This window comes from Lutjanus erythropterus, chromosome 19 (genome assembly GCF_056507025.1).
Source record: "Lutjanus erythropterus isolate fLutEry1 chromosome 19, fLutEry1.hap2, whole genome shotgun sequence".
Lineage (NCBI taxonomy): Eukaryota > Metazoa > Chordata > Actinopteri > Lutjaniformes > Lutjanidae > Lutjanus > Lutjanus erythropterus.
In genome coordinates, this window is record NC_139335.1 from 15,640,142 (window position 1) to 15,665,948 (window position 25,807).

A 25,807-nucleotide genomic window follows, 5' to 3' on the forward strand; every position below is an offset into this window, starting at 1 on the left:
CATACTGTATGCACTGCATTTTGCCCCCCGTCCTTTCTGTTTTCCTCAACCCTCTCCCCTCCCCTGCTACCCTCTACCCCCTTCTTCAACTCTGCTTTCCCTCCCCTCCTCTCATGGTCGACCCTGTTTTCTCCCACTGCCACAGAGATAAAAGATAAGATGGCCACCTCCTCCTCCACTCTGGAAGAAGACGAGAGTTTGAAGGGCTGTGAAATTTTTGTGCAGAAGCACAACATCCAGCAGATCCTCAAAGAGTGCATTGTGAACCTCTGCATCGCTAAGCCTGAGCGTCCTATGAAGTTCCTGCGGGAGCATTTTGAAAAGCTGGAGAAGGTTGGTGATATCAAAGTTTTGTGTTCATATGACTTTCTGGTTTGGTTTGTTAGTGTGAGCCTCTCTATTTGTACTGTGAAGTTCTGTGTTGCCTGAAATCTTTTGTAGCGAGCTTGAAGTTGTAAATTGTAATGCACTTTTAATCTGAGATGTGACCTGAATATTCATTCCAGTGTGTGCTATTTATCAAGTAGTGATTCTTGAGATTTCTCCTCTGTTAACATTTTTTCACTATGCATCATAATACAGCCAATGCAAATGATTGATATGAGTTTTTATGACAAGGTGGAAGTGATTTAATGTTGTGGATACACATGTCACACAAGTATGTTGTAATTTCATGTGTACAGTACATTGTACACAAAAGATTTTTTAAAAATAACTTGTATCTTTTTATTATATTGTATCGTCATCACATATGAACAAACATCCCAGTTAGCTACTGTGCTAAAAAAAAGTGTTCTCAAACTGTAGAGCTTTCATTTTTCATCCTATAATGGGAGAATCCATCTGGGAATTTGAGAGGAGCACCCATAAAAGGCCAGTGTCCTCTTTGCAGGATCAGGGAACAGACTGTCTGTATCTGCCTGTCTGTCTATCTGTCTGTCTGTCTTTTAGCAGAGAGACAAAAGAGGTGACACATCCATTAAAAGATAACAGGTACAGAGAGGAAAGTAGGTTTTGTGAGAAGAAGGAAAAGAAAGATCATAACTAGAAAACAGGTTAAAACAGGGGTAACCTCGGTAGTGCATTCCCAATGCCCAATTCTCAAACAACTTGACTACTCGGAGAGTGTCTGTGTTTTTTGCATCTGTCTCTTTTCACCTCATGTCTTGGCTCAGGCTGGCGCTGCCACAGTGGCTCGATTCTTTTTACTGCAATATTTATTAGCTGCTTTTAGAGCTAATTAACCTGGAATCCACTAGGATGCACACCATACTGTGGAATTAAGGACATAAGCAAACGCAACTAAGATCGTCAGAGTTTTCAGCCTTTTATGAAGAATCGTAGGATGAACAGATAAATTGTTATTGTGCTTAATATGCAAGTTAAGTTGCCTCCGAAATAGGTTTCCTAGAATTTAGCCTAAACGGATGTTCTTTCCCAATGTTTGACTTTGATCAAACAGAGACGCAGATGGATAGTTTGCTCATGAGTGGATCATAAGATTTGCTTGTTCAAACAATGGGCTCTACTCTTAAACTTCTGTTACAAATAGGTCATAAAGGTGTATGAGTTGGAGCTGTAGGCTGTCAGCGATGGCCTGAGGAGAGTTTAGGCTTTGGTAAGAAGTCTCAAACAAGAGAAGTGATTGTGTGATCGATATCAGATGCAGCAGCGCTGAAGTTCACCATCTAGATGCCCAGAGGAGGGTCTCCATCCATGCTGCAGTGATGTGTGTGAGTGTGTGTGTGTGTGTGTTAGCATGTGAGAGTCATCTGATCAGGTTTTAACATGACAAGTGCTATTTTCCACAATATTTGTTTCTCTCAAAAATCAAAGGCTTCATATTGTTAAAGGAATAAAGGCAATATGTAGCAACTGCACGTGCAAAGATTAGTCAGTTAATGTTAAGTTTGTAAGTTTGAGCCACAGACTGTATAATATATAGGCTGAAATCCTATTTAATATACAGTCTATGGGTGAAGCAAGTTGTTTCCCCCTTAATAAATTCAGTTCAATTCAATATTCTTTATTAGCATTGTTGATTGTTTTGCAAATAATATTGCCAAAGTGTCAATGATACAATAAAAATGTATCAAATTAATTATAAAATCTGTTAATGAATAAATAATTAATTCCATTATTGCAGTTTGCTTAATCTCTGATGGCATATCATGGTCATTTTCTGATTTATGTTTACAAGTAAATGTATGATAGATTCTCCTTTAAAACAAGGTATTCTTTGCCTGTGTGTTCACATAAGTTATGTTTATTCAGGCATCATGCATTACCCTGGTATTTATTCATCCAGAGAGACTAGTAAAACAAGCAACATTTTGCACGTACAACAAGTCGAGGTTGTAGGACAAAACATACAAGAAGTTTAAGGTCAGGCTATTCTTTTTGTGCTAATATGCCCTCCACACTTCATTCATGTGTTTGCATCTATCTGCTGTCAGAATCTGGAGCAGTGCTCCTCACAGAGCTCTGTGCTCAAGCACACAGAGCATCAACATGAGCGCAGAATTCATAGTGGAGCTACTGCTGCTGTTTGCGGAGACTGTGATGCTGCATTGTGAGAGAGGCAGTATGAATACTAATGGATGTGATAGTGCTCAGCAGAAGCATACAGTAGCAAGGTGCAAGTGATTCATCATTACCCCTGTAAAAGACACACTGCACACTTTTCCTATGTGAAACAAATGAGCCTCAAAGGTTTCCTGTTGTGACTGAAAACCTTTCATGCTAGGAAAATTTATTGTACATCGATGAAAAGTAGCTGTAAACTTTACGATATTCATGTGCTGGTATTCTGATTTAGAAGGGAGCATGGAAGAGAATTTATATAGGAGGATTTATTACATTATCTAAATAGCTAGCATGGATAAGACTGGGCTCTAGTGTCGAGCTGCACCACTGCAATCTGTGTAAGTGGCTGGGAAAGGAAAAAGTCATCGTTACTGGTGAAATACAGTATTGCATGTGACAAGTTCCACTCTCTGCAGCACTTATCTGTCACAACTTGTGCAATAGGTCAATTTATATAGAAAGAGATGAAGGCCATTCCCTTCTGGTATCCCTGATTGGACCTTACTTTGGTAGTCAATGGAGAGAGATAAATACATTTTTGCTCCTGTTAGAATTGTGTCTTGAATTACACATATGATTGAGTTTATTTTTGTGTGAAACCACTCAGTTACCTTCACCTCTTGTATATCTCTTGCACAATATACAACATCCACACCAACATCTCTACTGAAAAGTTATCTTACCTGAAGTACTTTATCCAGCAGCTACTGGTCTTTTTATCAGCCCGGATGCAAAAGCACGAGCAACACCTTCACAGTCTGATACTTAAATAGTTTTGGAAGAAAGAACAACATTCTTGATTTGTAAAATTCTTGTTTGAATTGACAAATATTTGTGTAATTCATTGCATAATTCAGATGGGATCAAAACATTATTTGCCACTGACTACTGTTCATATTTGTATTTTCTGAAGTAAGGTCTCAGAAGTGCAGACTTTGGCTCCCTATTTAAACTCTATTGCTGCTGCAGCTACACTTTTCTTTACACTATTTTAACTGCTGCTGCTTACATTAGTATTTAATCAGCCCTTTCTCCACCCCTGCATCCATCTGTTGGCTCTGATTATAGTGTCCTCCCAGTGGGATGAAAAATTGTGTTGGTCAACCCACTCCATCTCATTCTACAGGCCAAATAATCAGGCTGAAATTTAATTTGAAATCTTATAGCACACTATTTGTCACTGCCAGTCAACCCCCAGTCAAAAACTTTAACTATCGTTAAACACGATAACATGCAAGCTGGGTTGCGGCTGCGACAAAATAAGCAAAATCAACTCACCAAATGTCATGTAAGGAAATATCCTCACACCTATTTTCTTGCCTTGTACTCTGTGAAACACACTTCATTTAAAATCGACAGACAGAAACAGAATAAAACTCACCAAAACTGCCAGTCTTTCCACTGCTATAACAATCATCAACTCTGGTCTTGTTGAAATGGATCCATATTCGCCTTGATAGATGTCAAAACAGTCTACAGTCTGTTGTCCTCTGGCTTGTCCTCCTGACTCGGTGCACTGTCCTCCAGCCGAGTGTACCATCCTGATCCAGAGCAGTGCTTGTCCCTTGTGCAAACCACTAAGTTAGCAAAATAAAATGACAAAAATCACCACCAAAAACACATCCGGCCATGATCCGGCAATATATTCATCCACTCCCCGTCCAACCCTGTGCCAATTGTTGAAAATCAATCTGGTCCTGTTGGTTAATGTGAACATTTTCAAAACTTGCAGTCCAGACTGATTGGCTGTACATATTCAGAAAAACTTCAGCCATTGTTAAGAAAAAAGCCAACAAAACTTGGTAGCAAGTGTTAACTGTTAGTGTGCTAATTTGTTTAGGGAATAGTTTCCCCTCTACCTAAGATCTGCCCACAAAAAAGTCATAATGTTTACCAGAAAAAAGGGTTCTATAAACTTTGAATACCAATGAATTGTGTAGACAAGCACACAATTTTTATACCTGTTTTGCCAATATTTATATAGCCTGGTAACTGGTGTACCATTTTTGATTAATTAACGTAAATTATACAATGAATGTGTGCACGTATTGACACTACAATATGCATTTGATTCTGCAGGCCTTCAGCTCTTTAAGGTGCACAGTTGCCCAACGCTATTTCAGTCAAGCCCTCTAAATCCGCGCTTGTGTTGTGAGGTCAGTCATTCATGGAATTGAAACAGGCCGTGTACTGTATGTTTTTGTGGTGTCCCAGTTATTTAAGAGGCTTACCGTGCTCCTTTCCCCCTGCGCAGGGTACCTTTAAGGACAATATTTGGTTCAACAAGCCATGTCCATTTAATCTGGATTTAATTCTCTATCTTATTTTCTAAATTTTGCATTGTTACTCTTAAGCTTTATCTGTGTTATATTGCCCAAAATATCCATCTTAATGTATTAAAATCTTTTGTCTCTGAGTCTAAAAACGTCCAGCAGAGGAGGACAAATTTTAAATGCAAAACACCGTACTGAAGCATTTTGTTGAATTAAGGTGTCAGGTTTTGTCTCTTGACTCCAGCAGTCTCACAGGACAGGAAGATCTCGCTCTCAACACAAAGAGATAAAAAGAGAAAATACACTTTTGTCATCACATTTTCTTCTGTACTTCTCCCTCCATGTTTGTCTGTGTTTCTCTTTCTTCTCGCTCAGCCATTTTCGTCAGCACTCGTCGCCCACTAGAGGCGGTAACCTAGGCAACAGTAGAGGATAGATAGACTGTAGTCTATCCTCTGTTCAATGAGCCCTTTATTCACAAAGTTTATTCCATCTCTCTTGTCATGTGTTCAGGTTTTGCGAATTAGATCACCGGGATATTCTTTCTCCCCATTTGCCAGACCTAACCTCATCTCATATCTGCACAGGATCGCTTTCATACGGCACTCACAACCTTATCTGGAAAATGTCTTGTCTCTTCATCATCCGCTGACACAGGCTTATTCTTTGATATTGTGTTTTTTCCCCCACTTTCTTTCTTTCTTTCTGTCTGTCTTTCTTTCTTTCTTTCTCACACATCTCCGACACACACACACACAGACACATGCACACTTGAGAGCACACTAAATCATCAGTCTGACTAGTTTGTTTTTAACTTTTGTTTCGATATAATAACACGTCTTTGGTCCTCAGCTGACGTTGTGAATGGGAAAATAACAGGCGTCTCACTAGCTTTCATCCTGCCTATTTATGCACGGTAATGATGCCTTTGATCTCTACAACAGTAGCTTCAGATGGGTGTTCTCATCTCCCCGTCTCTATCAGCTCAGCTCAGTTTGCAATTGCGAAAGGGAACTTCAATTTTTGGCACACTACAAGGTAAAAAGACAACATTTCTGTCACAACCCAGCTGAGTTTGTTAAGTATTCGAACTGAACTGTCTTCTAACAGATGTTTCCTATTTGTTTGTGTGTTTGACACTATTATTTGCTGCAGGTTTGTGGCATAACCGTTTAGTGAGTTTGTTTTGTATTAATACAAAAGGTTGTTGGAGGAGATTACAGCTCATGAACAGCAGATACAGCGATGAACAAAGAATGACTTTCTAATACACAAGGTTTATTGTTGCAGTCCTTTTGCCACGTGCCATCATGTGCACAAATGAAGATGAAGATGGTCAAATGAATGCTGCACTAAACCATAACTAGTGACTTTTTCTTATCAGCTTTGTATCTTCACAGATCTGTCCAACTGGCAGCACCAGCTAAAAGTGTCAGGACTGAATGTGTGAGTGTGGATATGTCACTCAGTGTATCAAGTGGGCAGCTGCCACCGCAGATGTTTTATTGCATTAGGCACGTTGCATTTTCCCAAGGCTCAGAAGTGTTTGCCGGCAGCTGAGATCACTGGGTTTGTATGGCCAGATAAAAGTCAAATCACTTCTCAGATTTTATATCTGCTTCATTTTGGGGCACTTTGTTTCTTTATCTTACTTTCTGTGAGAACATTTCTGATGACTTCAGATGCATCTGTCTCCTACTGCAATTTTGACAGCACACAACACTTTGATCTGTACATACCACCTGCACTGGGAACCAAATGTTCGTGACAGCCGTCACTCCTCAACTCCATCTGTATGCGTATGGTGTTTGGACGTGAGCACCAGGTTTGGGTGACTACATGCCTTTGCACTGTTCTGTGATCTCAATTCAAGACTCAGTTGAATCGATTGCAAATGGTGCTTTGTCGTATTTTGTGATGCTGTTGTTATTGAGTTCTGTGGAGGTCTTCAGTTATTTAGCATCACAAACAAAATTCCAGTCTTTATATTATTTTGATCGGGGAAGCTTTTCACAGGAAACAATCTCAAAACTTTGCCAACTAAAACCAAAACACAAAACTCTCCATAGCAACCATTAGTATGTTAGTGGGAAAATATATTTTGAGCGATCTCTACTGATCCTTAAATCCTTAAATATCTGCATTCACAAGTTGCTGAACAGTTTCTGCATCCTCTGTGTATGTGTATATCTATTTGTGGTTGTGTTTGTGCGTTGGTATGTGTTGCTACGATTAGCAGAATGCTCCCTGTGTTCTTCATGCTCACAGGGCTGTCATAAGTTTGTGTCTCATGCTTCACTCCTGGCTTTATATAATTTCTCCCTTATCCCTCTTGTCACCATATCCTTTCCCCTCTCTTGTTCTTCAGCAGCCATGTTCACGCAAGTCTCATCCATTTTCACTTCACTTCATCTGTTTTATTCACTAGTATCCTGTCCCATCCTTTCAGTCTTTCATGGTTTCCATACTTCACTGTGTCCATTTCTTCATCCCAAACCAGAACTAAAGAAAACAGAATCCATTTGTTGCCTTTAGAATGCATTCAAACATGGTTGTATTGTTTAAGGCTGTTAAATCAATTAGCTATAAACTATATTTACGAACTCTTATATAGATTATATGTACAAATGCGCACCTTTGGGGCATCAGAAATAGCTTAACTCTCAGTTCTGAATCTGAAGTAGCCTCCAACAGGAGTCCTAGGATCAAGACTCCACTCAGAGTATTTTAAATGTCAATTAAAAGCCTCTTTTCGGTGGGCATTTATTTGATGTGCATTATATCTTATAGGTTTGTATCTAATCATGATTTGTGTTCTGTTTTGTGTAACCAAAATCTAAAGATATTTAGTTTGCCATCACATAAAACAAAGGAAAGCAGAAAATTTACTTATAATGTACTTATTGCACTTTTCTAAGCACTCTGTAAAGACCTTAAGAAGAGTGGTATGTAAAGGTACAGTGTGCAGGATTCATTGATGGCTGCTTGTAAACACATCATTCAAAGTTGGCTCCTCTTCCCTGACTGAACGAATGAGAGGGAGAATGACAGCAGCATTGGTCGAGCGAGCAGGAAAGTGAATTAAGAGAGAGAGCGGCGTTGGCTAGAAGAAAGCATTAAATTAAATAAAACATCCTGCACAACACTCTGCACAAAGCCGTATTTTGTGTGAATGCAGCCAAAGCAAACCTTCATTTTGTTGCGATGTTGTGTGTCATCAGTCAGCTCTGACGCGGTGTGTGTGTGTGTGTGTGTCTTGCTGCAGCTCTCACAGACAGCGAGCAGAGAAGAGCGCCATAGACAGCGCTGTAGCTGTTTTGTAGCTATGTTTTTTTTAGAGTCCCGACGTGACACTGTGTGCTGCTACTGGCCTGGAGCTACACAGCATTGCCCAAAGGCAGATGCCCAGAAACATCCCAAACACAGCAAAATAATGAGAAAATAAAAGAAAATACCAGTAGAGGGTAGGGTTTTTGCAGAAGCAGACAACACCGCACACGTCTCGCGGCTCATAAGTGATTATTGAGAGGGATTATTTGTATGTGAGTTTTTTATTTTAGTTTTTTAGTAAAATTCTGCATAGTATGCCTTTAAATAGAATCACTATTTCCAAACCCCTTTAACCTTAGTCTTTTCCTCTATCTTTTGTTTTCAGTGTAACAACAGAGCTTCAGGAAGGATATATCCCTGACAGAAAGAGTATGTAGGCCAGTGTTGAATTGATCATATACTGTTGTCTAGTTTCCCATAATATCATAAAGCATGTTGAGCAAAACAAATGCAATGTCTGCTGCATCGACTCTTTTTGTGAAAGATCACATCACTTTGCATGATGGGAGAGTACCTCAGACTCTCCGTCTGTCAGTCTATCAGTCAATCAGCCACTCTCTCCCCGTCCCCTGTAAGAAGAGAAGCCTTTCTGTGCTGCCAACCACTCAGCTGTCAGCAGGACCTATCATAACAAATCCACCAGTCCCTTTAAGGGCCTCTGATTGACAATTTGTCATGAGGGTTTGATTGTTTGTTGAGTCTGCTGAAAGCATTAAAGGAGAATTAGTTGAAAGTTTGGATCTCCCCCATCCTCTTCTATCCAACCTTTCTTTTACTTGTCCCTGTCTTCCTCGTGTTCTATTTTATGACTATTTAGATTAACCCACTCGTGTGCCAGTGATGTGTGTCGGCATAGAGCAAGTTTTGTAACAGTGTAATTAGTGTCTCCAGCCTCTGTTTGTCATCACCACCATGTTGGGAGCAGGGTATTCTGTCAAATCAGCTCAGGGTGCACGCAGTGACCCGAGCCTAAACCTCCTCCATGGCCCACCCTGGGGCTCTCCCAGGTAAATTGGACCCCCAGCCCCTCTTTCCCTGGTGGTCCTTCTTTGTCCTCTCTCATCTGCCCGTTGCATCCCTCCTCCCTCACTAACTAATCTGTGATCATTGTGAGAGAAAGAGAGAAGGTGTCAGGTGTACAGCACTAAGATGTAAAGCTCTGAGATGGAGAGTTATACAGACATGTAAAGAGGCTACACAGGATTTAAGCAAAAGATGTTTGCCCAAGCAGATATTTTGGTTACATCCAGACACAGCATTAGTATAGCAGCTTCATTTGTTATTACTAGTAGACTGCATAAAAATTCTAGGGCTGCATCAAGTCTTTCCATTGCTCAGAACATTATTTTCTTGATTAGTCAGCAAATTGTGTAAGATTTATTGGGATCTATTGGCAGAATATGGCAGAAATGGCATATAATATTCAAAATTATGTTTTCATTGGTGGATAATCACCTGAAGATAGAAATTGTTGTGTTTTCGTTACCTTACAATGAGCCATTAATATCCACAGAGGGAACGAGTCCTCTTCCATGTAGCCTGTTTTTTGCATCACCATGTTCCCACAGTAGCGGAAAACCAGGGCTATCGCAGGGCCACTTGCTTTTCTGAGAATGTTTCTTTTTTCATGTCAGGTTCTGTGACTTGGGTGAATCGAGGGAAAAGAAAAGAGAAAAGAGGGAAAGAGAAAAAGAGAGCACTGGGAAAAACCTGCCCTTCACTCGATTTTTATTATCCCTGCTAGGGGGATCATACAATTGCTTCTGTGTGTGCATGCGAAAGTGAGTGTGTGCGTGAGTTATAAACAGACCTAAAGCTTGTCCGCAGCAAATCGAATCAAACTGTATCACTCAGTCTAATTTTTGTGCACATTCATGACTCTGCGATTCTCAATTTTAGAAAAACCTTGGAAAACATTATCGTCAGACATTATGTTTTCAGGTTATCCCATTCTTGTGAATGTGATATCTCAGGAGCGCCTTGAGGGAATTTCTTCAAACTTGGTATAAATGATCACGAATGAAGGATGAACTGATTAGATTTTGGTGGTCAAAGGTCAAGGTCACTGTGACCTCATGTCTGTTCTGTTCTTGTGAAGGCAATATCTCAGAAATGCTTGGAGGGAATTTCAATGTCTTCATACATTATGTGAGTTCAGACACGGATGGATGTTAACTGTAACTTGGCTGGTTGGTGAAGACATACAACTGTGAAGCAGTAATTCTGTTTTCTGACTGCTCTGATGACCACTGACAGATGACTTCTCACTCTTCTTAACTGACCGCAAGGGGCCTCAAGTGATCATCAGCTGCTTCGGTTTTAAAATCTTGTTTCAGCTCAGAACAACGCATGCAGAGATAATTTTAATGTTGATGGAACTTTGCAAATCTCTGTTGGCAGTTGTGGTGACATTGCAGCAGGTGCTTCACCATCTGTTGCCTACGGGGATCTGCACTCTACTTAGTGCACTCTTCTAATTTTATGACTGTAAATTAAAATTTGGTTGTAGTGAAAATATAGACTTGCTGTTTGATAACAGTTAAATTTTTTGCAGGTAGATTTGAGGGTTAAAATTAGAGAACTGATGTTGCCAATGGGGAGTTAGAATAGCGAGGGAAATTTTTGTGTGGTTGCAACCATGAAGAGAGTGACTGTCATTTCATAGCCAAGAGGTCAGCACTCCCCATAGACACAGCGAACCTTCTGTCCATTGTGGTGCTGTAATGGTGTGGAACAAAGTGATGAGTAGACTGTTAGCTCTGCTGGTGGATCATTTCTCCATGCTTCATTACCTGTGTGTGTGTATGTGCACGCATGTGTCTGTGCAGCACCTTGTTGTTTTTGGTTCGCTCACATGCTTTCAGCCCTGGCAGTGGAGAGTGAAATTGTCTGCATCACCCGATGAGGGCTACCTAAGGTAACCACTTGTGGATATTACCTTTTCTCTAACTAATATCACAAATGAACTTCATGGAAAAAAAAAGATATTTTGATGGATTCGTGTTGCAAGCCCACTGATCCCCTCTGATGGGTTCAGTACTTTAGTGCTGAGCATGATGGGTGGTTGGGCTGATTAATATTGGTTAGTCATAGCTATTAGGATGAGAGTTAGTCATAACTTTTGTTCATATCTACTTGGTGCAAATTGGTTCAGGGAGTGAACAAAATAGGAGAGACCCATTTTAATATGACTCATCATCCATTAATGAATGGAAATTGGTTTAATAACAGTGGCTTTCAATTGAGTGAGCGTGCAGGGGATTGCATGTGTGTCTTCTTTTGTCTGCGTCATCATTCTTTGTCTGATAATCTCTGACCCACAGTCCCTCTGTGGGGCTCTAATGGAAAGCCCACTTTTTCACAGAGCTTTTGTGTCCTGGTTTCGCTTGTGTCCTCTGTCTCCTCTCCTGTCCTCTCTCTTTGGCATCCAGCCGCCAACGATGATGCAGGGAGAGCAGAGGAGAGAAGGAGGGAAAGAAGGGCAAGAGACTCCGACAAAGGGTAATAGCACTCATTACAGAGTAGAAAATATATCTGTAAATAAATAGAAGCAATGGCAGGACTTTTGGACTGCTTTTGGAAAGATATTTAATGTCGTTTCAAATAGAAATGACCTCAGACTGAGACAGGATAGCGCAGAGGTAAAACAGTTGCAAAAGCCAACTGCAGATGTGTTTTGTTTGGCTACTGTACATAGCCATGGGAATAATAAACAGCACTGCAAACTGCCTGCCCTGTGTGTTGTTACAGAAAAGCGAAAGCACGAAAAGGTTTTCCTCTGCTGTAGATGCTTCAGCTTACCTTGGACTAATGAAGCCTCATTTTTACATTTACACAAGCTGGAGAGCTTGGCATGTGTGGTATACACAGTGCACTTAAACGACAAAATCAATCATATTTTATACCAAGATGCAACAAAAAGATAAAATACAAAGATTTTTGCCAACATGTAAACACTCGCTGGCAGGTTGCATAATATTTCTCTGCACACTTTACTCACCTGGCTCTGTTTTTTGATAAAAATGAAAGAGCACAGAACATCATGAGAAAGTGAAGACAAGAATGATGGAGGGAAAGAGCTTTCCTATGTGGCCAGTGAACAGTTGGGTCAAAATGTGCTGTTTTGTTGAAAAAATTATTTATATAAAATAGAAAAAGCACTAAAATCCAATATGAATAGGTGTGTCTTATTTGTAAGTAAATAATTACACATTAGCAAACAAAATAGGTGTGCTACATGAGACCAATTCTCAATTATAATTCTTTAAATCATATTTTTCACTAATGTGGGAAAGTAAGCGCAAAGCTTTGGCGTAAAAAAAGTCTTTGCATTTTCCCCAGAATTTCAACAAAGGCGGCGGCCAATAATACAAAGGTGTCCCCCCTTTGAGTTAGATAGGTAGGGGAAACCCTGTTATATGCCATCAAAAGTCCTACTGTGCGTGTTTCCTGGGTCCCAGAACAATATGAGGACTTGTTGGAGCCAGACACAAAGTCCTCACTTGATGCTTGACCCTCTGACCTAAGAGGAAAGTGTGTGGGTGGGGCAGGAGATCAGTAGGGAGTGAGAAAGACACTGCATGGTACAGACCAGTGTCTGGCACACACAAGGAATGTATGGGATGACGATGGATCCCTGGGAACGTCTGGAGCCATTCGCTGGTGCAAAACACACGCACACACACGCCATTTGGTCAGAACAGAAGTCTGTATTGAGGCAAGTGACGTTTTCCCTTCTGTGAAATGAATCACTGTAGATGTGTGAGTGCGAGAGAAGGACGGAGAGACAATCTGTCAACAGGCGTCACAACTGGTGTGTGTGTGCGTGGATGTAGGTGTGCGAGCCACCGTTGCTTCCTGCTCAGACTCACCGTCAACTATTCAGGATGCTCACGGTGCCCAGTTGTCATAGTGACAGGGGGGAAGCGAGAGGAGCCCGCTCGTTGCGCCACCTGATTGTGAGTGTGTGTGTGCGCATGAGAGAGAGAGAGAGAGAGAGAGAGCGGTGGGAGAGAGGGAGAGAGGGAGGGAGGGAGGGAGGGAGAGAGGCTGGAGAGCAGAGACAGAGAGTTGCGCAGGAGCGATGGAGAGACAGGCTTTTTGCTGTGATCAGTGTTTTCATCAGTAGTCTTGTTCTTTAGCTGCTGTGTCGTGGGGATTGCAGACATTTTGCCACTCGCACTCTCTCGCTTTCTCTATCTCACTCACACACACACACACACACACCACACACACACACACACAGCACATACACACAGCGGTTGCTGTGCTGGTATGGCAAGATGCTGCTGCGCTGTGACATGTGTGTCAGGTGTGTATGAGATGGGGATCCATGTGTGTTGATTCCCATGCACACTTTGACACACTCACACTTTGACTTGATGCCTGGTGCCTCTGACAGGCAGAGGGACGCTCAGCAGGCCTGGCCAGGGGACCTCCATGCCATGGTAAATACCTTTGCTAACAAACTGCCTGTAGTTAGCCTCCCAGAGCTAACCGGCACATTCACATAGAGGCAGGAATGAGCACGATGTAACATGTTGTTTGTTGTCAAAGCATGTAAAGTTTTGTTGCAATGTAAGGATGCTGTGTGTGAGAATTTAAGTGACCATTAGTAACTGTTCTACAGAGCAGCATGTTAACAGTGTCTCCTTTGTTGCTGTGTCTTTTTTGGAGAAAGAATATGTATTTTTTAGTGCTTGAAAGACAGTAAAGTGTTGTTTTGTTGTCTTTAGAGATTGTAGTATGTTACCTGATTGCAGACTCTGCCACCTTAATTAAGCTTGAGCGTGTGAGTCCTCCTCTCCCCCTGCAGTCTGCCCCTGCATGTGTTTGTGAGATTGTGTGTGTATGTGTGAGTTGACGCTGCTCTCTGGCTCCCCTCCTCTCCTCCTGCTGGCTATGTTCCCTCAGGCAGTGACTCTGCGTAAGCAAGAAGCGCGTGTATGTGTGTGATCTGCATTATCACGTTGTTTTACACAGAGCATCACAGTAACCTCAGGACGTAATGAGCCGGAGAGACACAAAGTCAGACAGAGGGAAGAAAGACTGTGACAAAGAGAGTGTAAGATAAAAGGACACCAACTCAAAGTGAGTGAATGCAAGCTGATGAATGCCTTTTAGACGACAGTGTAGCTGGCTGCTGTTTTGTATCCCATCCTCATTACATTCTGCTGCCGGGATGATTGAGACAGTTAGCTGAGAAAGAACGTGCAGAGTAGTGCTGAGTTGTGAGGTCCGCACCTGACAGTTCAGTTTGTCTCCGTTTTCAGGTAATATGACATTATGTCTCCTCACTGTTTCCACCTCTCCGTGTGTCTTTGCGATCTCTCTGTCACAGGTGGTCTCTCTTGCTCTCCCTGTCAGTATATGAGCAGAGAGAAGTGGCAGCAATTTCTGCTCCCTGCTCAAGGCACTCAGTAATGACTCTGCTCACAGCTGCTCCAGGTCTCAGTTTTTTTTTCCCCGTTTTCTCTCTCCTGTTTTGCAAAGAAAAAAGTTTCTTCACTACATTTCATAGAAAATTGTGGTACTTGAATTACACAATGTGCTACAAACCTCAGTAGTGACCTGATGGTGTGAACAAGGACTTTCTTTAATGAAATGCTGTCCTTGTTACTGATCGATTGATCAAATAAGTAAAGGTTAGTCCTGGAATACAAAATGCTTTAAACAATTTACAAGAGGTACTGTCTTAGAACAACCAAAATAAATTAGTCAGATGAATCATAAGCTAATAAAACCTAAGTAAACTGTTTTTTTCCTCATAAATAGGAGCAATCAAAAATGAAAAAAGACTGAACTTGGCTGCAGCTAATGATTATTAACATTATCGGTTAATCTGCTGATTGTTTTGGTCTATGAAATGTCAGAAAATTGTGGAAAAAGTATCAGAAAAATCAAGAAATCTTCACACTTGAGAAGACTGAACCAGGGATTGGTTGTCCAGCTGACCAACTAAGCAACTAAAAGATTGCACTCAGTAGGGTGCAGATCTCCACCAGGCAACTTTAAAACAATATTTGGATGTTTAACTCCTTTGCAGTCACCAACATTATGAGTAGTAACTGTAATTTATTTACAGATTTGCGCACTGCGAGTATCCAATTTGACATTTGTGTGAAATATTGTCATAACTAGCACATGAATTCTTTAGTTCTAGCCGAAAACATATTTTGTGAGGTCACAGTGCCCTTTGACCTTTGTCAACCAAAATTTAAGCAGTTCATCCTTGAGTCCATGAGGGTGTTTGTACCAGATTTGAACAAATATCCTTTCCTGAGATATCTGGTTCACGACAGTGAGATGGAGGCGAGGTGACATTGACATTTGAGTTTTGACCAATCTAATCCGGTCATCCTTGAGACCAAATGGTCATTTTTGCGAAGTTAGCTGAAATTCTGTCAATGCATTCGTAAAATATCAAGATGAAAAATAACATAGGCGGTCCTGATCTTCTGACAACATAGTCCAGTCTTACTGACTTAATTATGTGAGCATTCCTCCTTGGTTAGGAAAGAGGGTCCTTAGTGCAGTCGATTAAACTTATTAATCATCAGTTATGTATGATATCCATCTCAGTCTTTGCATAACTTCTCTCTGTTTTTGTTTATGTCTGTCTGTCTGGTGTTTCAGTACTTCATTTATTTCTGACGACACACAGTAGCAATCCAGTGAAGCAGCAAACCACTGAAACTTCTACTGTCCCAAAAAATGTGGTGGTGAATAGTACTGTTACCAACTCAATCCCCACTGTGCTATTAGACACACTAATGCACTCAAATAAAGGAATAAAGACACAGTGCCAGCAGGTGCACACCAGTCATTAGACTTAAAGCAGTGGCTGCTGGCTACCTTTGCTCAAACTGTTACCACATTGCCCTCGTCTCACAGCGCTCTCTTGTATTAACAACCCTGCAGTGGTTTTATTGTGTACTTATGCTAATGTGTTAATCAAGTGTGCAATCAATAATTCATCACCTGCAGAGCGCTCTGTGGTTGAAACAACAGCCAGCCAGAGGCATCCCGTCTCCCCTTTGATGTCTTTATTCCTTGTTGTTCATCATCTGAGAGGAGGAGAGTACCTGCCTCTGCCTTCTTCTCTCTGCATGTTCAGGCCTGCACATATTAATATTTGATGGCTTTCACTTCATAGCATAGCAGCCAGATGTCCAGACAGTGTGCAGTCAGGACTAGGACATGTCCACTGTACTTTGTCTGAGGTTTTTACAATTCTGTTATATTTTTTTGACTTGGATAAGAATCCACAGTTTGCTCGGAGAGGTTTGTCAGCTCGTCTTCATGTGATGTTTGTTGTCCTCACATTATCTTGCCTGAAGCTACAGTAGTAGTTGCATCTGTTTTTAAAGAGTTTGAAAACAGGTGTGCTGTTTTGATAGACCGTCTGCTTATTTACATTTTAACCGGTGAATACCTTTTCTCTCTCCCTCTCTGTGTCCCTCTCTCGAGGCTTGTCCTTCTAACAGTCTCGTCCCTGCTCTTGCTTTTACAGGAAGAATGCAAGCAGATCATGGCACGGCAGAAATCTAACAGCCAGTCGGACTCACATGATGATGAGGTGTCTCCCCCGCCGCCCAACCCTGTCGTCAAGGCCCGGCGCCGCAGGGGAGGGGTCAGCGCCGAGGTCTACACTGAAGAGGACGCTGTCAGCTACGTGCGCAAGGTCAGCCTTGGAAGAGGGGCGCATATGTAAAAACATTTATTCACAGACACATACTGGCACACACAGCCAGTACATACCTGCGCGCAAATGCTTGTATACACAAACGTATAAATACAGATAGATACACATAGATGCAGTGCATACATGTACAATAACACAGCTTAAAGATAGTATCAGTAGCATTTAGTTAATTGTTGAGTCAGCAAAATAATGACAAAATACAGGCAGTGGCCAGCGTCTGTGCTGATACAGCCACCACCAAACACATCTAGTGGGTCGCAAGTGGTGATTAAAAGGAATTGTGCTCGTATGAGTCTATATATTCTTTTTAATCTTGCAAAATCTTGCATATTAGGCATTTAATTCAAAGCTATTGCTTATTTACATACTTGCCAAACATGTGACCCAAGAAATAGGGAGGATTTCAAAAGCAAAGTAGGGTGAAAATATAGTTTCAGAGACTTTTGGTGCCTTTTAAACAATGGACAAAATAATGAGTATATTGCAACAGCATTTTAGTAATTTTACTTTTAATTCTCATTAGTTTCATTCATTTTTTTGCCCCTGCCCCTGAGAGATTTTTTAAAATGCATGTCCCTTTCAAACTCTCCAAAAGAAACTGGAACTCTTCTTTCCAGATTTGCTTAAGTATTTTTTCTCTGAGTACTCCTGAATTATCTCTCCATCTCCAGGAGGAGGGTGCAGCTCTGTTTTGCATGATGTCCACGCCAAGAAGCGACCTTTGGTTCAGCAGTATTGTTGTCTGGATAGAAAGAGTAGACTTTTTGCAGGGATTATACAAGCTGCACTGTGTCTGAGACAAGTTGTGATATTAAACAAAATGGATAAAAGGTGTGAAAACATGTCAGAAATCCAGAGAAATATGTGAGTGTGACCCTGGGAGGAAACCAGGAGAGGACGATAAAAACTGCGAGCCTCCCAAGAAAATCGAGAGGGTTGGCAAGTATTTCCACAAATAAAACATCATAGTAAGAAACAGAATTAAACATCATAGTAAGAAACAGAATTAATATGTGCATAGGTGATAAAAAAAAAGGGTTTATCCAAGGCCTTCCTCCTGATCAGAAATGTAAAATACAGTTCGGTGTAATCAAAAACATCAAGGCATCGAGGTTGGTTGTTTATTTGTTGGACACAGAGCTGTTGTTCCGTTAGCACCCACTTAAGAGCATGAATGTAAACACATTCATCAGAACAACGTGACAGTGGAGGTGAGTGGTGTAAATTTATGAGGCAATTAATGAACAGACTTAAACACATCGGTGAATTTGTTTGCAGCAAAATACACAGTTTGTGAGTCAGCTGCTGAACTGCTGTTCAGCACAGATGCTGCGATTTGACTGATATCTGATTGACTGTGATAGACTCCTGTTCAGGTTTTTGCAGATATTTAACCCCAGTGAAAGTTTAAGATGTTTTAACAGCAACTGTTCTGATTCATAATCATGATCCCAGGCATTGTCTGATAGGAGGCCCACAGTCTCAGACCCTTGCATTAAATAGACGCCCCCATTTAGGGTACTCTGAATACACTGACATGTTTTTCCTGGGAGATGTGTCCATCCTCTGTCGCTCCTCCTGAGATTTCTTCCATTTTTTTCTCTGGTCCTTGAAGTGGATCATTTTGAATATGAGGATGCATCTCTACTTGCCATTATTTTTCTTGTCATCTTCCTGCCTTGCAGTATTTTCCCTCCCTGAATTTGTCATGCACATGCTCATTTGCAAGAGGCTGATTAGAAACCTGGTTACATGTGTACATGGAGAAGAAATCTGCTTTCTCCAGAAGAATTCTAGCTGGAAAACACTGTTTTTCTAATCCCTAATCCTGATTACAGGCACTGGGTATCTTGTTGTCATGCTTTTTTTTCAAATCAGGTTATTCCAGAAAACTGTGCACACAAATCTGATGATAGATTTACCATCAGATTTACTTTGTATTAATGTTTTTTAAGATGGTATGACAGAATGTAAAAGGGAACGAGAATCTAAAATCATTTCTTTTGTAAACAAACTTTGTGGATTCTCATTGTGGACAGAGACGCGGCCGTTAGAGTTATCTGTCATCTTGCAACCTGCCGTGGGTCCATTCTATAATTTAATTGAGCCATGGCAAAGGGTGCTCATTTGTCAGAAACTATAACTCACCTTAACACACTTAGACGTGCACATACACACACCCTAGTCGTTATATCATTACCCTGCTTGTTCAATTGTAATTAACTTGACATGCCATTAATTGCTGGGTAATGACATAACTGCATGAGCCCCCATCACCACACTGCAATTGCATGGCCACTGGAGCATGCAGTGTGTGTGTGTGAGTGTGTCAGGTGTGTGCACACACCCACGTGCATTTGTGTTTCTCTGAGGCCTCTGTCAGACAGACAGCCACATTTTCCCCAGTGTCCCTCACTGTCTCACAAACTGATAAACAGGGTTGGCAGAGTTATTTTAAATATGTATTCTGATACAATTTTTAATTATTACAGGTTAAACAATATAGGCAGTAATCTAATCCAACTTAATTTTAGATGGCCTCAATACCAAATATGGAGATACTCTTTCGCCTAATATAATATTTTATGTTTGTTCTTAGGTTTAATTATTTGTCCAGCGAGTTCTTTTGTTGTTACACAAAAATGTATGTTTAAATTAAAAGTATTTTGTTAAATATGATATACAAACTTAAAGTAAACTGTGTTAAACTTATTCCGGTCTGCGTTTTCACCCACACATCCTGGACACCAGCATCACCACCAACAGTCCCAAAATATTTTTCAGTAGTAGCAGTCATACTGTAGTGCTGACTAGATTTCTGTGAAGCTAACTTTAGTGGTTAGTCTTACCTGCAAACCACAAAACAAAGGTAAAATTTCCACATAGCGAAAGCATTTTTCAGGCTATGATAATTAATTGTAATGAACTGTAATGGAACACAGTTTTCACATCCTTATTACATAACTCTGTTACATGTAATTCATTATTCCCCAAGCATGCCGATGAATGCACACGGGCGCATAAGAAAAAAAATTAATTCATGTGATTACCCAACACAACAGACCATCATAGTGAATTAAGATTGAATTAGAACATGAAAGCACATTATTGCATCCCTGTGAGAGAGGATTTTTCTGGCCTTTGATGTACACAGAGTTAACACTCACACACACACACACAGACACAGACACACACACAGACACACACACAGACACACACACAGACACACACACACACACACACACACACACACACACACACACACACACACACAAACACCAACGTCATCTTCCTGCATTATAATTTCCATTAATGACTCAGCTGTTTATCAGAACAGAATCAATCAGCTCATCTGATTAAAAACAGCTTTTCTGTGAAGTACTATGAGTAAATTGTGAGGCCTGTCGTTTAGGCCCCATTAACAGAATGAATTGTCGGGCTGGCATTAGATTGACAGGAACTCTTGCATGATGGGAACAAAACATGTATATTGCAGATGGGGGCAAATACTTGGCTTGTCACTAGCCTAACTTTACTTTTACTATACTAACAGAATTTGAAGGGCTTCTCCTAAATGTTTGGAGGCATATAAATAAAACTTTTCCCAGGTAGATATACCCCAACTTTTTTTTCCCAATTGGCTAGAGAAGACTGTCATAAGATTTATTTGATTTAATTTATTTATCCCCTCATTGACAATACTGGAGCTGGATCTTATGGAGGATAATTAGGCAGCTGACCGAAAATCTGAGTCTGTTAATAACTTCTATCATTGACAGGGCTGTGATGGTATGTATTTTTTCTGACTGTGATGAAAAAGCAACATACTTTCATGGCACTGCACGTTGCTACGGCTGCCTTTATTTGACCTTATTGTATTGTATGTTGTTCCTTCATCCTGACGTTAAAATGATCACTCTCACAAGATCTTCCCTTCAAGACTCTGCCATCAGTTTCTCCCTCTACTGCTTGTGTCACTTCCACACGCTTGCATCCTCACATACAGCTCTTATCTCATTGGTTGCGCACAAGGTCGAAGTTCAAGTAATTTGAAGTTTGAGCGCAGCGGTTGTTAGTGTCCATGTAGTATCCCATGATGCCTTGGGGTGAGTCTATTGTCCAGTCAGAGGCTGTGTTCCTGACGTTTTGTGTTTGTTGCTCTAATCTCAAACGCTGTTTCAGTCGAATAATATGAGATTGACCCTTCAAAATAAAATTTGCGGCGATGACGGCATCACATGCCCACAGTATTGTGGTAATGCATATTGTCACAGCTCTAATCACTGAGTGGACGTGTCCTCCTCCAACCCAGTTTCCTTGCCAGACCAGCCTTTTTCTCATTCTGTCCACTGTTGCCAGAAGCTAGGCCTGAGTCCAGCAGATAGATAAAAAAATGTGGTACTTTATTATTTTATATGTGATGTGGTTGCGTGTGTCTCTGTGTCCACGTTGTGCACAGTGCTGCGTGGTCGTCTTCATGTGGAGACATCTGTTGCTTTAACGTAATTACAGCCTATCCCCTCATCTCCCCCACCACTAGAGACAAAACACATACACACACAAACACACTCTTCTCCCTCTTCAAGATATTCTGTATTAAGAAGGGTTTAGTTTAGTCTTCTTACTCTTTCTCATTCTTTCTTTTTGTCTTTCTCACCCTTTAGTGAAAGGAGCTTAAGTTCTCTTCTAGGGTGCCTCTTTATAAAAACAGACTTTTGTGGCTTTGTTGTGGCTACAGACTTTGCCATTCCCTTTCCGTGTACACACACACACACACACACACGCACACACACACTCACACCACATGTGCACACACCACAGAGTCTGGGACATGAAAATGCATGTTTTATGAATGAGTTCAGGCCTCTTGTGAATTTTTAAGGGCTGTGTGACATTTTCAGTGTAATCCCTGAACAGATGGGCTTTCCCAAAAATACACAGACACACGTGTGGGATATTCCTTTTAGAGTTTGCCAATATGCTGCTCTTTAATTACTCAATTTAGTCTGCTTTTGAAGTCGGGCCTATTATGTGTTAGTGCTGGTTTGTTTCATGTGTCCACCTGCATAGTGTTGTTGCAGTCTACTTTACTGTAATGGATATTGCTGCTTTGTCTACACAGGTGATCCCAAAGGACTACAAGACCATGACTGCGTTGGCTAAAGCCATCTCCAAGAATGTGCTATTTGCTCACCTGGACGACACTGAGAGAAGGTATATCCAAATGTGACACACACAATGTGATCCAAATGTGTGTGTGTGAACTATGAGTGCATGTGTGTAAGCTGATAAAATCATGAACAGGCCATTGTTCCAGTGGAGTGCATTGCCCTCGTGGCCACTGTGTGCCAGTGTTGCCTGCTTTGGGAGCATCTCAAGTCTGTAGAGACACCGGCAGAGCGAGAAGGAGGGGTGAACATGGACAGATGTGGTTATGCAGTGAAGGGTGGGTAAGGGGGCAACTGGATGTGTCTGTGTCTGTGTTGTTGGTTGTTATGGTAACCTGTCTGTATGTCAGTATCATGTTGTGTATTCAGATATGGGCGGTGGTGTTCAGAAATCAACGATTCTTCATAGACGTCTTGGAAAGAGAGGGATGCCAGTTTCCCTCGGTCTCTCCCTTTCTCTTACCATCTGCTCCTATTCATTGTTCTTTCGCATTCCTCCTCTCTTCAACCATCCTCTCTCCATCCCTCCATCTGTCCCAGATCTCCAGTGATGCCTGGGTCTGGCTCTGTCAGGGGAGGGGGGGTGTTGTGGGAAAGGCTCTCAGGTGGCTGGCTGTCCCGCCCGCCAGCCGGAATAGTGTTTCATTGGCGGGGAGAATCCATTATGCCCCATGGAGAGGAAAACACCGGAGCTTTCCTGTTGGCTAAAGCCTCCACAGACCAAACCCAAAACACACTCTTTCCAGTCTTTCGTCAGCTGACAATTTACCGTGCTCCCTTGGCACAGGCACGCAGGCCTCTGATTGCACGTCAATGCCTCTGAAGCAGCCCCGTGCAGAGTGCAACATGTGATAGATCCGGACAGTCCGAAAAACCATGTACTTGGGTGGCTGATGTGGCAGATTAGAGTTACACCACAAAAATATATGGCAGTGGACCATAAACCATCAGGTTTTAATGTACTCAAGGCCTCTTGGCATGCCAACCTATGTAATGGCGTCATTGTCAGCTCTTGAAACCATGCATGATGTAAAATTTATTCGACTGGCTGTCATGTCTGCTGTCTTGCTACACACTGTTAGCATCAACGTTTAATGCTGTGCACTCAGGAGTTCGTTGTTGTGGGATTTGCAGGCAGACATGCAGCTAGCAATGCTCTTAGCCGATGAAAACCTTGTCTGATTTGCTAGATTGTGCAGGGACACGGCAGATTGTTGGCTATGGGTTTCTTTAACTCTCTATTCGTCTCACTCTGTCACAGTCTTCCTCACTCTCTTCTGTTCTTCCTCACTCTTCACTTCCAGCTGATGATGCTGGACGGCTGGCTGGCTGGTGGCTCGGCTGCATTGCGGTTATGTTGCGGTCGTCGCGCCTGAAGCCCCTACCGACAGAAGTGTATTGATGTATGGCCAATGTGGTTCTCCAGCATTAATGAAAAACTGCACACAACAAGCAGCCGGCATTTGCACATGGCTTGTTTTACTTAGAGTGCACTATGAGCCCATAATGGTATGGTTTGGCACAAAACCTTGCCTGAAAACCCTCATCAGTGATATCTGCTCATCTGAGATATTGCTCAATATCCTCTACAGTAGTGTATGACCCTTCTACTACTCACAAATGAAGCCAAAGTCAATAATCATTTTCATTTCATAATCATTTCACAGAATAATCATTTTTGCTTGTTGATGCCTTCTGTCGTTGGCACTGATGAAGTCATGGTATGAAGCACATTGGCTTCTTTAGATGTGCCAGGACTGTCAAGGACTGACGCACATTAACAGATGGAGTCTCCTCTCTGTCTCTCACTGCCTGTCTGTTTTATCACTCTGCTCTCGTTTTGCAAACAGCTGGCCATTTGGGTTATCAGACGTTCATGCACATGTGGTCTCATTGGGTGAGAAGGTGGTGGCAATTGAACATTTTGCCTGATATGGGCCTGTGCTTGACATCGTGGGGATGGAGCACTGCATGGTTACGTGCAAAAGTGGCTTCTGATGAGTTGTTCTTGACTCTTGGTTAGCATCAGCATTTTTTTTTTTTGTGTATCGTGCAGCAAATGAGAGATAGAACGAGAAAAAAGCAGCGGGCTGATAAGTGTGTGTGTGTCAAGGAAACATCTTGTGTGATTAGTCACTCGGCAGTTATGTAAGCTGAACACCACACGATTTGTTCCCCCATTAGCACTATATTATGCTATCATCCCCTTCAGTAATGAGCAAGATCGAAAACAATGAAGCCCTCTTTGTTTCTCTGCTCTCTCCAGTGCTCCCCTTTATCTCTCATCACTTTTTTCTTTATAGCCCTTTTTTTGCTTGTTATCTTACTCTCTCTCACCCTGACTTCATAATCTATCTCATCTTCTTAAGTTACTTTATCTTTACCAGGAATCCAGGGAAAGTGCACTGGCTCTAGAAACAGTACATTTTTACTGAGCTTAATAGCAGACACTGGCTGACAAGGCTGCTTTTTCCTCTACTTTCTACTTTCTGTTGTCAGATTTCCAAATTATAAATTGTTCTGTGATTTTGTACGTCTGTGTGCAGTATTGTGTAGTATTTTATTGTGTAGTTTTAAAGGATAAATGTGTAATATATCTACTGTACTAACTCATAAAATTACCATGATATGTTGCCAGAGATTAAGGAATTACTGGATTCTCTGGTAACAATGCTATAGCAGCGGTATGCTCCTGTGAAATTTCTATTCTGGCCAATAACTTGTGTTATTGTTTGCCTGTTTCATGTTAATTAGACTTCAAATTAATACTGAAAGTTCCTTGTATGAGTGAGTCACAAATCATTAATAATCTCTTAAAAGTCAAAAGGCAGGAAGTCACTGAGCTCAAACTCCAGAGTGTGTATTTTCAGAGTAGTGTGCTTTTGTTTTCAGGATAACAGGCTGAGTTTTTACACTGACAAACAACTGACTGTTATAAGTGACTGATCAGCAGTTCCTGCAGCCTGCCTAAGGTACAAAATCAGCAAAATCTTTAATTCTCTGTATGGATCATGATTATATGCATAGATGCTCATTTTCAAAATGTTTATATTTGTTGTCAGTACCCATATATCCACTCATATATGCCACTCATCTTCTTGCTCTACTTAAATACAGGACTGCAAATGTTGACTGTGTGTGTTGACTTGGTGTCCATGTGTCCACAGCTGAAACTGCACGATTAAGTTTGGTTCCTGGTTTATATGAATCTGTCAGAATGGATAATGTCTGATATGTGCAAAATAGACAGTTACCCACTTTTGCATAGGTCATTAGATTAGACGAGTTTCCAGTAATTCTAGCATTTAAATCAGTCTGAAACAACCATATGTACAGTATACATGTGTTTCTAGAGGAAATATCTGAGCAGTGAGGCTGTCCTATCAGTCCCCAGTTGAGACTGAAATGACTATGTTTATAATTACTGGAATGGGGCAGGCAGGAGAAAAATGATCCAGGAAGGCATCTTAGGACAAGCAGAATATGACTTAAACTAAACCAGAGCCAGCTAGCTCTCTGCACTTTGATCATATCCTGTTTGGTAAATGCTTGCTTGGTTTCCATTGTCAGGAATGTAAAGATGTCAGTGTGTGTGTGTGTGTGTGTGTGTGTGTGTGTGTGTGTGTGTGTGTGTGTGTGTGTGTGTGTGTGTGTGTGTGTGTCTGAGTGTGTTCTGTAGAGAGAATGAAAACAGAGGATATGGAGGGCCATTCAGTTGAAGAGGCAAGTGAAAAAGCATTTGGTTT

The 25,807-nt window shown here is 41.3% G+C and overlaps 1 protein-coding gene across 2 annotated transcripts in view; it reads left to right on the forward strand.

The window, feature by feature from the left end:
• prkar1b (protein kinase, cAMP-dependent, regulatory, type I, beta) overlaps window positions 1-25,807 on the forward strand; it is an 82,562-nt gene that overhangs the window by 1,812 nt on the left and 54,943 nt on the right. Inside the window, exons 2-4 of one of the 2 annotated variants that reach the window (XM_084744458.1) lie at window positions 146-333; window positions 16,702-16,872; window positions 22,016-22,107. In XM_084744458.1, the coding sequence (XP_084600584.1) occupies window positions 160-333; window positions 16,702-16,872; window positions 22,016-22,107 (437 nt within the window). In that variant the 5' untranslated portion in view covers window positions 146-159. Of the gene's footprint in view, window positions 1-145; window positions 334-13,458; window positions 13,637-16,701; window positions 16,873-22,015; window positions 22,108-25,807 lie in introns of those variants that run through there. The other variant, XM_084744459.1, reaches the window with a different exon arrangement.